The sequence below is a fragment of the Falco punctatus genome (assembly GCF_963210335.1).
Source record: "Falco punctatus genome assembly, chromosome: 12".
NCBI classification, from domain to species: Eukaryota; Metazoa; Chordata; class Aves; order Falconiformes; family Falconidae; genus Falco; species Falco punctatus.
Window position 1 is genome coordinate 24,917,701 of NC_137592.1, and position 15,074 is coordinate 24,932,774.

Sequence of the window (15,074 nt, forward strand, 5' to 3'; positions counted from 1 at the left end):
CCTCTGTTCATATTAAAGGGCTTGGGGGTTGTGGGTTGGATTTTTTTTTTTGCCTCTTTGGTCTTGCATTTTTCGGTATGCTAGGCTATCAACATTTCTACTCAATGACAATATCAAGTAAATGAAAAACAGACAATCTGTGCACCCAGGAAAACTAAACCTCTAATGAAATTAAGCATTAGAGTTTATTAAATTTTATTGTATTATCAGAAAGTTTTTATTATAATGTGCAAAATCTGCTTAGTGCAGCCCTAGATTGTATTTACAGAACAGTGGGACAGCTTATGGAGGCTGAGTAGAAGATGCCAGATTGGACAATTGAAGGAATATAATCAGCATAATGTTTTTTGGAAAGGCAAAAGGAAACTATGCCATATGTTCACTTAAGCCTTAATTTTATGTAAAACTGGCTGTTTTTTCTTTGACACAGCTAAAATGCCCTTTCACTTACAGTTCAAAGGCTGTTTATTTGCTCTCCAGATCCCCATATGCTCAAACGTGTTGTACACAGCACTGTCCCCTACTGGGGAACAGGAACGGAAACAAATTTCATTTTCCATACAGCCAGGTATTTTCAAGAACCTAAAACTGACACGTGTGTTCTCAGAGGCACAGGGGCAGAGGTAAAGAGGAGACAAGGAAGAGTCTGCCCTCCTTATTTCTCTGGCTTCTTTCTCTATTTTAGGAGCAAATTAACCTTTTCAGCAGGAGCAACTGGATGCGTGTATTCTCATTTGAATTCGTATGAGTTTACAATGCTTGATACAGCATGTATGCCTTTGCAGGGTAATACACCAGCCTCTTGCACTACAGCTATAATGCTATTAAATTTACTTCATGGAATTAGTACAGTCGCTGCTTGAGTTTATATAAGCTGCAAAGCAAAACCCCTAACTATTTTTAGTTAATCGCAAAGAGGATGGAACTTGTATTTTAGCAATGAGATGATCACCTCTCGCTCTCTCTCTCTCTCTCTTAATTTCAGTCTGGCGAGATACAATCAAGGACATTATTAAAACATAACAAAACAAAGCAAAAAAATGCATGAGGGTACTAGAGCCCAAACTACCAATTTATGCTTGTTATTAGTGTGGCATATTGCTATTTTAATCTAATGCTAGGTAGTGTATTAATCTATAGATATAAATTAATGAGGCTCTTAATATATTTTCATTGGGAGGTTGAGCAGTCAAACTCATTTAGTTAGTGAAAACTACAAAAATCACCTTCTTGTGAAATCTGAAACTAGAAGCTTCAATGAACTAATGATCACAGTATGAACATTTTATGTACCACTGAAAATAAAGATAACCTGTAAATGTAAAATTTGCACTGCATAAACCATCCTTTTATACACTTCCACCTGTGAAAATATTCTTTGTTCAACTCCACTTGAGAAAGATGAGCATATTTAAAACAAAATATGTTAACAGATAAATGGATACAGTGTTCACCGTAATATCTTCTGACCAAACCCTTGTCCCAGTCAGAAGGAGCTTAGTAACAGGGCTAGGAGTCAATACCTTGTGTTCAAAGAGAAATTTTGTGTTATCTGGTGTACTCACATGGCTTTTTTGCTGGCTGAACTAGCTGAGGGTTCAGGTATGGGCTATTCTCTGCATCTATTCTGCGCTTGTACTTCTGGCGACCACCACGTACTCTGTCTAGGCGGACACCTATATTGGGAAAAATAAGCAAACTTGTAATTAAATACATTACGAGTATGCCTTTCAGATAACAATCTTCTATCTCGCACCATCCAATATTTATTTAAAATGCATGTTTATTTCAAAAGATTGATTTTAGAAAGCAAGGGAAATCAGTGCTACAAGTATTTGCAAGCCGTTCCAACTTTCACAACATAATTTCCTGTTCATTTAAAACCACTTGTTCCTTTTTACATATTATTAAAAACAGCTAACAAGTTTAGTTTCCATTTGAAAGAGTCTGATCATAAGTAGTCTCTGCCAGAAGCCAAAGTTCAAAGCTGTAATAACCATCACAGACACAAAAGGCTAACGTTACGAGTGGAGAAGTACAAAGGACAAGAAGTTTAGAAACAATGACTGCTGTATGTAGTTGAGATAGTCAAAACCAGTACTTTTAATTAACATGGATTAACACGGTCAGAGGATGTAAGTATCCTTAGAAAAATAAGAACATATATGTGGCTTAGAGTCCTGAAATGGTTCATGAGGTTTTGAAAGAAATTGTATGGCTGTGCATTTAAGTGTCATCAATGTTGAATTAACATTTGTGTTCTCCACCCATATTTTCATTGCTCCAGTAAAGCATTCTGCTATCTGTTTTGTACAGAGATACAGGAGTTTACCTTCCTGAAACAAGCTATAGCTGCTTTCATGGACAAAATGAAAAAAGGAGGGGGAAAAACAGGTCCTATAAAACAATGAAGTATTTTTATTTCCTTCTGAGTCACCCAGGCAGATTTCCAGACAACCAGGATGAATGTCAGTATAACCAAGTAGTAACATAACACTGAAGTTGAAAAACTTGGCACATATGCAGGGCAACAGGACAAGTAATACCAAGTGTAAAATTTGTCCCTGATGACATGGATTTAACTAGACAAGAATGCAAGGACACATTACATATCAATGATCCCTGTGAGCGATGTAATAAAGCACAGCTCACTTTATCACTTTTCTTTTCATTGTCTATTTTAGCTCTTCTCCCTCTATTTATCTTTTCTATTGCCATTATTGTGCCCTACTCTACTACTTCCCATCTCCCTGGTCTCTCCCTTGCAGGAAATACCTCCAGAACTGGCTTCTGGACAGCAGAGAAGCCACCACCAAAGAAGTTACAGTTTATGTGCACAGCAAGAATATAGCACAGAGCTCACGCGCTGCCCATGGACCTGCACCAGTAGCACAGTCTAGTTACCAGGAAACATCTGTCAGTCCTCTTTCATCCTCAAAAACCAGAGAGGATTGGTTGGGTTTTGGTGAAGCAAAGCCATTTTGCCAACTAGCCAGAAATCCAAAGCCAACTCCTGTAGCATTTTTTTTTTCTTCTTCTTTTATATTTATTGGGGTTTTTTCCTTTTATTTTCCTGTTCTATTTCCTGCTCTCCAAGCTGGCACTAAGCTAACACACCAAAACACTCACTAGCTGACCCAAGGAAGACATTTAGAGTGTTTAGAGATCCAGTTCTGTGCTCCTCTACCAGCAGGGAGGGCTTTGCGTGCATGGGGTTCTCATTCGCCCGGACGGACTGTTGGTATCTATAAATGTTAGTAACACAGGAGATACTTGGCTTAAGGACACAACCAATGTCTGCAACTCTAATGCAGTAAATTGTTTACAACAGTGCCCAATAATTTTTGCTCACCAGGAAAGTGGGTAATGATCACCTCTAACAGTGAAATTTCATTTGGTTTCCTGCAGAAGGCTGTATTTCACTCCCTCAAACTCAAGAAGTATATTTATCATTGTATGTTACAGATTATATTTTTTGTGAATCACATTATATAAATAATAAACCAAATCAACCACATATCCAAAAAGGTCAGTGAATAACTAAGAATGAAATCTTATTTATGGTATTTACCTTTATCACTGCCAAACTTGTGACTGATCTGTGGTCTAAGCTATTTGATAAAACTCATGGTGATTCAATCAACAAAACATGGTCGGTTTTTGTTTTTAAAATTATACTTAGAAATGCATGAACTACAAAACCACTTTAAAAATTTATAGTCCAAAGCTTTTCAAAGCTAATGATAACTCAGTGTTCTCCACCCTTGAATCAAGAGTTTGTGCTACACCTGAAGCAAATGACATCCAGGACAATACTTTGCCTTAAAAATAAATAGCAAAAGATCAACATTTGACAGTTAAACATTCAGAAATAGGGAAAGGATTAGAACAAGCCACATGCAATATTGGTGGGATTATGAAAAAGAATGTCCAACATTTGAAGAAAAATAGATAGAAAAGGATTTCTGCATAATTCAGATGCCATCCTTCTTTCTGCTTGGGAGCAGATTTCATAGTGATAAAAGATGGATAGCATCAGACAGAAGTATGTTTAATCAAAAAGTAATGGAACTGAAGCTTAAATTAAAATAATATAAATCTACCAAGATGAACAATTTTTTTACCTCCTTTGCAATTGCTGAGGTACACATTCAAGCCATTCCCACACTCAGTGGAAGGAAATACAGACAAATGTCAAAACAGTAAAATTATATATATATACCCATGCACTCACCTATTATAAATAGCTGTACCTGTAAATATGGCTACTTAAATTTTTTTAGAAGAAAAACATTATAATTCTAAATAACTGGAAAGTAAGAGTACTGCATACTCTAGAATCACACAAAACTATAGCTAATTTAAATTCTAATGTAAAAGCATTTTACATAATACCAATTTTAATGTAAAAGCATAACATAATACCAACAGAATACAAATTAGAGGTTTATAACCCTTTCATTAAAACCGATACAGAGTTTAGGTCTGAAGGTTTCCTCACTCCAAGTACCAACCCAAAGTAGCTACTTTATAATCGATTTCTGATAATCTAACACACCCTAAGCAGTATTTTACTTTCCAGAGTATTTACAGAAGTAAACACAATGCAGGACACCGTTAAGAAAGTATACCCATCTCACATTCCATCGGAACGTTGGACTGTGGTGGGCAGCCAGCTGAAACCCAGAGGTTCCTGTGTCTATGCATGCATTTCCCCACAACTCCGATAGCTTGTAGGAGAGACTTTATTACATAAAGATATATTCATCTGCTCTCAAGACAGTAATCACTGATGCCTTCTTCATCAGAAAAACAAAGGGAAGAAAGAAAAACAATGTTGTCCACAAAGATCTTCATTTGGGGTGGAAGGAGCTTAACATCTCAATCAGAAGAAATTGCTACAATTCAACACAGTCTGTACTCTGGGCTATTAAGGGGGATACCGTGGTGTCTAGCTAGTGTACAGGGAGACGTCAGGCAGACCTCTGCTTTAGCTCTGCTGTGCCTGTGGCTTGCCAGCGTCTTCAGCAACTTGGTTCATTCACCCTATATTCCTCAACCATAAAGTGAAAAGAAAGATATCCACTCCACCTATATAAACTCATGTCACATGTACAACGAATTGCACTGTACGTATTATCATTGCAGTTATTTAGGATGAAAACATCCATTAATGTCACCGAACAAAGCTCCACTGAAGACAAGCAAGTTCATTCTCCACATTCCCGAACACTTAGTTTCATTTCAAAATTTAACAAAAAAACAAAAACAAAAGACCTTGTAAGAAAAATAGGGATGACCGGAGGGTACAAATAAAAAGAATAACATTGCTACCAGTTACGGTATTAACTACTGGCAACAGCCAGGTGCAACACATTCACTTTACATCTTAGGACAAGCACAAGTTGTGAACGGATCTGGTCAGGATTGATGGGTAGTCACACATTTTTACATGCTTTGCAAAGCTCAGAAGACAAGGATTAGAGTAGAACTGTAATAAACAGAGAGACAGAAACTATGTAAATCAATGCAATAACTACTTTTTTAAAAGAAAGCAATTACACATACTAATACAACATAAGAATTTCTCCAGCTGGCCTTACAGGAAAAAAAATGTCATAGTCATTATACAAGCTTCTACAAAAAAAGTTCACCTCCTAGTTCCTCACACAATCTTCATGTGATTTCTATCAAATACTTACCAACAACAAAATTATATTGGGCACTTGCTCTAAAGTGAAAGCATCCACAGTCTTGAACAAAAATAACTGAAGACTAGAGATGATGTACAAAATGAGCTACTCATCAGGTACTTCAATCTAAACAAACCCAGTATCGGCAAACCTGAACTCTGTTTCCTCTGTATTTCCTCATCTGTTCCTCTCTCACAACAGATGCAAATCATTATTCCTACTCTGTAGTCCTTTTCTCACACTACCTTGAAGCCCTCACGTGGGACAGGTACCCACTGTGACTGGTGCTATATAATCAAAAGATTGCCCTTACCCCAATATATCATTCTTTTTGCAGTTCAGGTCCTCAGTACAATAATCCTGTTTAACCATGTCATCCCATTTTCCATACCGATCCAAGCCACATCCAATGTATACTATTTACTCCTTTACAACCTACTTCTTTTCCATCCCCTCCTTCTTACCTTGGCTACAAGCCCCCAGTGTTCTTCTGTCCACTTATCCCACAAACATTCTTGTCCTTTCACAGAGCTCTATACTCACAGGGAATTCTCAGGCTACACTGGAACGCATCAGCCCAGTCCTTCAAATCAAGGCCTACCAACACCAGGACTACCTGTAAGAAATCCATTACCACCTATCGCTGGGGAGAGCTTTATGTGTTGGAAAAAATAAATCTAGTTCACTTAAATATGAACTAATATCTGAATAACTCAAAATAAATATATATTTTAAAAATAAATAAATAAATAAAAACTCTCTCTCTACCTTCCAGTACACCAGTAAAGAACCAGTTTGAGATCAGAACCACATCTGCACAATTTCCTAGGGAAATTCCAAATTCTGCTCCCTTTCCACATGCCCTACTTATGAGAGACTTACGGCATGCAGTTATGTTATGTTGTCCACAGATGCCATTCTGGCAAACTCCACCTCTAAAACAGCATTCAGTATGTACTAAATATATTTCTATCTCATTTTTTGAGACATGTGTATTACCCATTTTCTACAGGTGTAAGATTTCCAACATTGCCTTGAATTTTACAGTGAGACCAGTAAGAATTGATACCTACGTAACTGCATCTTGCTGAGCTTTAGAAGAACATCAGTAGCAGAGGCCAAATAAAGAGATTCACAGCACAACTAGAAAAAGGAAAAAAAAAACAATGGCAGGTTCTGATGTGGTTCTCCTTTGGGACACGGTCTTGGTAAGAGTGTTTCAGTTCACTTGAACATACCGTGATTATTTGTAAGTTTGCTGAGTAAGCTTGAGTGAATATCATAAACTCTGGGTTTTGCTTTCATTCACATAGAACAGGAAAATCAGTTCATTTTTCCACCATGAACACAGACAGAATGTACTTTTAAGAATGCACGGTCATCTGGTTACTCTTTAGACAATTCAGTCATCTCTGTAGTTTGCGATTAGAGCAGTGTGAGGCCAGTGCCTTAATCCTACAGTCTGAAAGATCTGTCGTGGAAAAAATACTTCCACTTCAAACCCCAAAAGAGTGCTCTCAATGAAGTAACACAGCATGAAGAAAAAATATAACACGAGCTATCTTTTCTTCTGGATCTACATATTTGGTTTATGTACTGAATTATAAGGATGCCAGACAGCTTCTGAAATCAGTTTACAAAGTATTTGGATGATACCATATGCAGGAAAAAATTCAGCTAGAGATGTAAAATATGTGTCCATTAGGCAGGTAGTATTCTGAAAACAGAGCCCTAAGCCATCAAAGAAGGTAAAAGCTATGACTCACATTAAAGCTTTCCTGATCTACAGCTGAATTAACAATTAGCAGGGGAAGGCTTTAGCGTTTTGTCTTCTGATAGCTATCTGCACTATTAAACACATTACTTAGTGTAGCATAGAAAGTCTAAAAATCATCCTCCTACTTTGCATTCAGCCAGTACCAAAAAGTATTTGTTAATATGGGATAAAATTGGCTGTCCTCAAGAGATGCCTATAAAACAACTTAGTTCATGAAGCAGCCCATATAATGGACTGAAGGAAAAAACAGTGTTTATTACTATAATACCTGACTTGCTCTGTGACTGTAAGTTGCTTAATTTATCTGTTCCCCTGACAAAGATTTGCAAAAAACAGTTTATTATACGGGGGGGGGGGGGGGGGAGGGGGAGAGAGAGAAAAATATTGCTTTTGTAAAACAATTGTTTTGAACCCATGTTTCACTGAAGATTTTGCTTATGTTTAATAATCAAAAATGTTTCTAGGCAACCAAATGTAAGCAACAATTTGGAAAATTCATTTATTCCTGAGAGGAGGGGATGAGAAGGCTGGATTTTGGCAAAGGAACCAAAAGAAAAAAAATTCTCTTTGGTTAAAGCCCAGAGGTTTTTTCTTTCTCCGTTTGACAAAAGAACTGATAAATGTGTTACTTACACAGCTCAGTACTCAACCTCTCTTGAAAGGAACATTAACTTTGCATGAACTAATCATCTACACGCTGAATTTTTGTGCACTGTCATTTATGCATTAAAACATAAAAGAACATGCAAAAAATCCACTTAGTTTTCCCATGCAAATGAGATTTTGTGTAAATAAATTCTATTATTTCTTAGCGCAAGTGATTTTCATTGAAGAACAGTCCATAAACAAAGATGTTCACACGAAGAAAATGTGGCATAGAATGTTTAAGAGTATTACCATTGCTTTACAATTTTTAATGGTTCCACATGAAGCTAAGTATCCTAATCTGTGACACTCACAAATACAAATTAGGTCACATGCAACAGGTGACAAGTTTTAATTGAATGTCTTCTGTCTGCAATTCTGACAAAAGGTGAATGGAAATAAATGAGTCTGGCAAGACAGCCCTGAGCCTTACAATACCCAATATCTCATTATTTTTAAACAGCTATCTATAAACTGATGCTGACAAGCCTTGAACCTTTTATTTCTGTTCAAGAAGAGGTGAATGTGCAGAAAGAAAAGAGGAAAAAAAAATAAAAAAAAAGAAAAACAGGACAGCTACTGTTGCATTAAGCATGCAATACTCATTATTAGCTTTCAAATATTATAAAAGAATACCTTTTACACTTCATGTAAGAACTTATAGAAAAACCTTTTTATTTTCTGGAAGAGATACACTCTATGCACTCAGTTCCTAGTGCCTAAATTTGAACTTTTCTGAGCGTTATACTACCAGAACTTCATCAGAATTATGCTAGACTCATGCCGATTTTAAAAAGACTGAAATTAGGCCATTAAATACAGGCTACAAAAATTCCCCTTCTTCTCCTTTACTTTTCCAAAGTGAGCCTATGTTGCAGCAAAACGTGTGCATTTGCAAACTGTGAAGGGAAGCAATGAAGAACTAAGATTATGAATATATAAAACCCCTGACGTTTCTGAAATGAAACCGGGACCATCACATAATACTTCTCTCCTCATCACGTGGGCTACTAATACACTAATAACTAGGTTGCAGTGTGAAATACTGCAAAAGCTTTTATGAATAACACAGAAAATACTGTTGCTAATTTCACCATTAAATTTCATGCCAACATGCCTATGTATCATAAGCATACTATATGACAGTATATGCTTTTTAAAAAAAAAATTATGCATACATTATCCTGGGACAAAGTATAAGAATAAATAATGGCAACCAATCACTAACTAAATACCACAGTTCTTACCTTAATTTATTTAAATATAGTTACACAAGATGCTATCTTGTTTCAGAGTTCAAATTACGACCAATTTAATGAAGTGGAGCTTGCTGGGCTGTAAAGTCATTACTGCATCAATATACTTGTAACCATTACTTTAAGGTGACAAGTGCAGACTTGGGAAAGTCAGTTTGGCTGACGATCCAAGGAGAGGGCATGGAATGCAGGCAGACAGAAAGGTCAAAAAGTAAGTTTGAGCAAGGCCACTCCAATGACTGAAGGTCAAAAGCAGGCCTTTATTCTAGATCACATCACCAGAGCTTATAAAGAATTCAAGAGCTATGCTAGTGACAACTCTAATAGAAAAGAAGTCTGACTGAAGTTCTGGACCATTTGCTGGTGACTCTCAAGAGAGATGGGAAGATCAAAATGAAATGCATTGTAATAATTGGACTGTGAAGTACCAGTAGCATGAATCAAGATCTCAATACCCTTTTCAGATACAATAATGTGCAGTTTCACAGTATTTCAGTTAGTGACTTGGATGATGTGGGATTCTGGAATTAATCTGAGATCCAGAAGTCACAGGAAAGTTCTTAATAGTGTGAGTTGAAACAGTTATATAAAATCTTATCGGTCGTACTGGGACAGCTTGCTTAGAATTAGGATGTCTGTCTAAAGGAAGTGATTTCGTTTTGCTGGAACAGAACCAGAGAAAATAAAAGGATCACTCTCATCATACTAGAGCTTTAAAACAGACGTACAACTCACTGAAATATAAAGTTTTTACCCTAACAAACATGTTCCCTAAGTTTGGGTTTTGTTCTCTCCTACTGTCCTGTACTTTTTTTCTTCTTTTTTTTTCTTTTTTTTTCTTTTTTTGTTTGGGCGGGAGACACAACAAAATCTTTCTCGTCTTCAACCAGTAGCCAGTCTGTGCTGAACTCTACAAGAGTAAGACAAGCAAAATTAGTTTCCAAATTGCACTCACCTGGCAAAGAAAGAAAGACTTACTCTTGCAGTTAAGGTGGCCTTATATTGCCAGTTGAATCTTAATTGGCCTTAGTGCAAAAATCTGTGTTCTCACGAAATTTTGGACTTCTCCAAGGCTTTTTCATGAAAAAAACATTTCAACTTTGTGTTTTCTCTTAGTACACCCATAACAATGCTAAGTATCTCTGCAAACTTTCTCATATTTATGTATTGAGTAATTACGAACTGTACTTTTGCGGGTGAAGAACTACGCAATTCTTCCCTGCTTCTTTTATTCTTTAGAAGAGTAAGACAATGATCTGTGAAACCTCATCAGTTTCATACATCATCCTTCAAGCCTTCTCAAAAGGTATGGCAGAATTCTGAATTTATTCCCTCTTTCTTCCGCATGCTATTTTATGGCACTGCAAAATCTAGACCAGGTGGCACAATGGGAAAACAGCCCAAGAAGCTTGCATCATGTCTCAGCCTCTGACTAGGGATAGCACATTTTTAGGAACATTGTATCTTAGAATTATTTATATTCTTAAGTATACTTTACCAATTTTAGCTCTACAAAAGACTGTATTGGAAACTAGAGTATCTAAAGCAATTTAGTGAACGCACGCCAGCCTGATGCTAAAAAGAACAGGGTATTTTTGAACACAAGCATCAACTTTATATACAATGTGGGCTTGAAAAATGTGATAGATATTCTTACATTTTGGCTTTACTTTCTGCAGCTAAAATATGAACATTTTGTCTTCTGTATTGTTATTTTTGCAAATATGTTCAGGATTAGATATAAGCTACCCAACAGGGTTTCATTTGGAGTCTCAGAGTACTCTTGCAATACAATTACAGGATAATTCTAAATTCAAGATAAAAGAAGATCTTGTATTACTAGTTTCAGGTGTCTTTGACAAATGATTCAGCTTTTCTGTACTTTGCTCTTCCTGTCTATGTACCGTAACTTTCTGTTCCTTAAATTTCTACCTGGTACAAGAGTAAGGTTCAACAGTGACTTATATGAGCTCATAGTGCAGACAGGCACATTTTATGACAGTGAGGAATTCAAAATTCCTGGTCTCTAGTCCCTTTCTGACTTCTCTGAGCAGTTGCTTATTTTAAAAAAGGGAAACCTTAACTACTTAGACACGAAAAATACAATGATCCAGGTTAATGTGTTCAGACTGGAAGGTACCAACATACCACATGACAGCATCTTCCTGTGCAGCGCTGCCTCTGCCAGAAAATCTCAGAGTTAATGCAGAAGAATAAATTCAAGGTTTTTTTGTTTCACTATTTGCAGTGGGTTAAAATGATAATTGTTCAACCACAAAACTAAAACTTCAAAATTAAGTGGCTAGATGGACATCAAATCAAGACACAGCATAGTAAAATAACAAAAATAATGTAAAAAGCTGATGTGGTGGAATTGCTTCCTATTACTGTTATCTTGTGGCATTACGTTGGAAGGTGGAAACAAAGGGAGAAACGTTCTCTGCGTATATTATAGTCTCTGGAGGTGGCAGGTAAACACATTCCAATGTGTGCAGCTTAATGAACACTGGGAAAAAAAGCACTCCGAAAGAAAGTATTTGTCTCTTCCTCAAAAAAAGTTGGGCAGTAGTGAATCTAATGAGTATAAAGGTAGAGTCTGTAAAAGACCCTGATAATTAGTTCACAAAACTGTATTAAGTAAGCAACAGAAAAGTAAATTAATTAGACTAACACCTTATAAATAGTGTTCTATGATTTCTGGTCGTGACAGTAACAGCTTCAGGAAGTCCTGCAAGAGCATTAGCGTAGAATATTTTTGTGTACAATGTGCTACAATGAATCTGAAACTCCCCCCTGTATTAAGGAATGTAATTGATGTGTCCTTAATATTACTTTCAAATATTTATTCAGAGGCTAAAACCAGCAAAATAATTTTTAGTTCAGAATTAAAAATCTGTCTGCAAAGTTTCTTACAGCAGAGAGAAATGAGGGTACTATAGTACTTTATCATAGCTGCTCATTGTGCAAATGTATTTGTCTGCATATACATTCTTACATATGTGAGAAGTATTCAAAGTCACAGACAAAACCGGTATATAAAATCAAAATGTTGTAACATTAAATCCCCATTGTGTTTGACTAAAAATCACCTGATACTGAACTCGTGAGTGATCCACCCAAAATGGCCTAGCCAGAAAGGGATTTTATAAATGGCCTTTACTGAGGCTCACAATGCCACCCACAGAACTCTGCTCAAGAAATAAATATTTGTATTTTATACAGAATGCACAAACGTTTGTCCCAGTATTTTCCAGAGTACTGGGAATACTGCAGGTGTCAGCGGAAGACCTGACTGAAGGGATGCTGTCAACACAATTAAAGTGTTTATATTTAAATATATACTTGTGTATTTACATAACATTATTGAAAAAAAAGTTTTAAAAATGCCTTTTTCTTTTGTCTTTTACATAACCTTTTCCCCTGTTGTTTCATGAGTATCAGTATTAAAGAATTGTGTATACATGAGAATCAAAGAGTGAAACTGAGGAGAAAAGCCCAAAACTAATTAATCCAGTTTTGATGCTAAAATTTAGTGACAAGCAAAACAGAAAAATTTAAATAATGTTAAAATTATTTAATTTACAAAACAATGCTCTGGTCCCTCAAATGAATTATATGGACAGATCTATACAGTATATAAAAGTATCAGATCTGGTGAAACATTGTTAAGATTTAAAAATGCACAGTATTTTTTTTAACCTCTCATGTTCACTTCTTTTTTCCCTTAACACAAAAAAGACTGTAAAACTCCTGTACATATATATTTATAAAAATCCTAAGATAATATCTGGCTTTACCAGATAAAGCCTGAAAAGAACACCAGATTAAATTTTTACAATTCCTATAACAAGTGTATACATTCCGTGTTTCGTCTGGGTAAAGCAATGGAAAAGAAAATGAAACACAAGGAGTTAACAGGTACAGGCAAAGTTCTGTGGACATAAATTAAAAAAATGTAAGGAACTCTTCCTTTTGAATTTTAAGTATTCTCCTGAACGTATTTAACACTTCATTCATGCCCAGAATGTAACTGATTTATACATTAGCTCATATATCCTGCCAGCCTCATGACCTGACATACTGCCTAGTGTGCTGGAGTGGCAGGTTATCCTGTTTGTGGCTCTGCAACTCCTCTTGAGGCAATACTTGAGCAATTAATGGAAAGTTTATTAATTAAACTACTTTATTGATACTACCGCTAGAAGCTTTCCATAAAAAAGCATAATGGTTAGCCTGCATATCAACTATTCTTTCATAGTTAGCACTAGGAGAGGATCAGAGACAATGCAGAAAATCCAGACTTTTTGATTGTCCATAATGTTGTGCAAAATTAGTAAAAGGTAAATTGATTTGACTTTAATAAAAGACAATTCATTTTGAAAAAATTAGACACTATACTCAGATTATAAAATGCCCCAACTCTAAAACAGAAAACAGTGACAATTTTCATCTAATCTCATAGGCAACGTTGGGACTTTGGGAAATGGGTTAATAAATTCTAGTTTTCTAAACCAGGCAGACTGATTTACTGCAAACTTCCCCCATTACAGTTACAGTAGGTGTCTATCAAATTGCTTATGAGAACAAATTTATGGAAAATATCCAAGAGTAATGCTTTGTTCTTATTAAAATACATGAATATGTATGTAATTTCAGCCAGACTAAATGAACGAAACAAAACAAAAAGAAAGAGAAAAAAGGTCAACAATTGTCGTCATTAAAATTATTCTTTTCCACAAGAAAAAATTCCTCCCTGTTAAAAATGCCTTTATATAAAAGATGTTTGTCTGAGGAAGATATTTTTGCTTAAATTGTAATGGCAACTGCTATGCAGGAAAACCATACAAAGTGTACAAGGGTATGTTAATATAAGTAATTGAGGCGACATAATTACATAAACATTATTTAAAAGAGGAAATAAAGCATAAAATTTCCTCATCCCCAGGATTTATTTTCATGCAGAACTTTAACAGATGCAGAATTAAAAAAAAAAAAAAAAAGATTTAGTTTTAAGTCAATAATTCCTGACAAGCACAGTCTATTTAAATTGGCACACGCTTACCCTTTTGAATGCAGATCTCAATGGGAGCATTCACTGTGTGCAATGCTAAACAAACACATATTTTATTTTTCTAGGGGCCATAAAAAGAATATCCACCAAACAGGAGACTAAGATCTCACTCAATGCACTGCATATCTCGCATAATTCTACTGAAGGCTGTACATTTCTCCACAAACATCCTACTTCTAAGGGCAGGAAGAGCAAGCAATGTATTTTCATAGACTTTGTGTTTTTTCCAAATACTGTGTTCCTTTCAAAGTTTTCTGCTTTCTCTATTTCTCTCCCAAAGTTCTCCCCGCCACCCCCCCACCCCCCTTAAAACACATACATCAGACTCATTCTTTCTTTCTTTCTTTTTTCTTTTAAACATATAACTATACATTTTTATCTGCTTCTCATTCTTATGGGCCATGACATCCAGTTTGAAAGACATTAAGGCTAAAACAAAAGCAGAATTTACTGGGTAAAAAGATGAGAGGTTATATAGCCTAATGAAACAAACCCACAAACAGAAACCTAGAGAAATAATTCAGCATGTTTATAACTAGCATCCACAAAACACATGTGTATAATCCTCTCACCAAGGATAGTTTTTGAGCAACTTAACCATGAAGGGTACATACCAGTCATTCCAAAACTGT

At 35.8% G+C, this 15,074-nt stretch overlaps 1 protein-coding gene across 17 annotated transcripts in view; it reads right to left on the minus strand.

The window, feature by feature from the left end:
* ESRRG (estrogen related receptor gamma) overlaps positions 1–15,074 on the minus strand; it is a 406,798-nt gene that overhangs the window by 51,595 nt on the left and 340,129 nt on the right. For all 17 annotated transcript variants that reach the window (XM_080408468.1, XM_080408460.1, XM_080408454.1 and 14 more), the window contains one exon: positions 1,566–1,676. In XM_080408468.1, the coding sequence (XP_080264594.1) occupies positions 1,566–1,676 (111 nt within the window). The remainder of the gene's footprint in view (positions 1–1,565; positions 1,677–15,074) is intronic.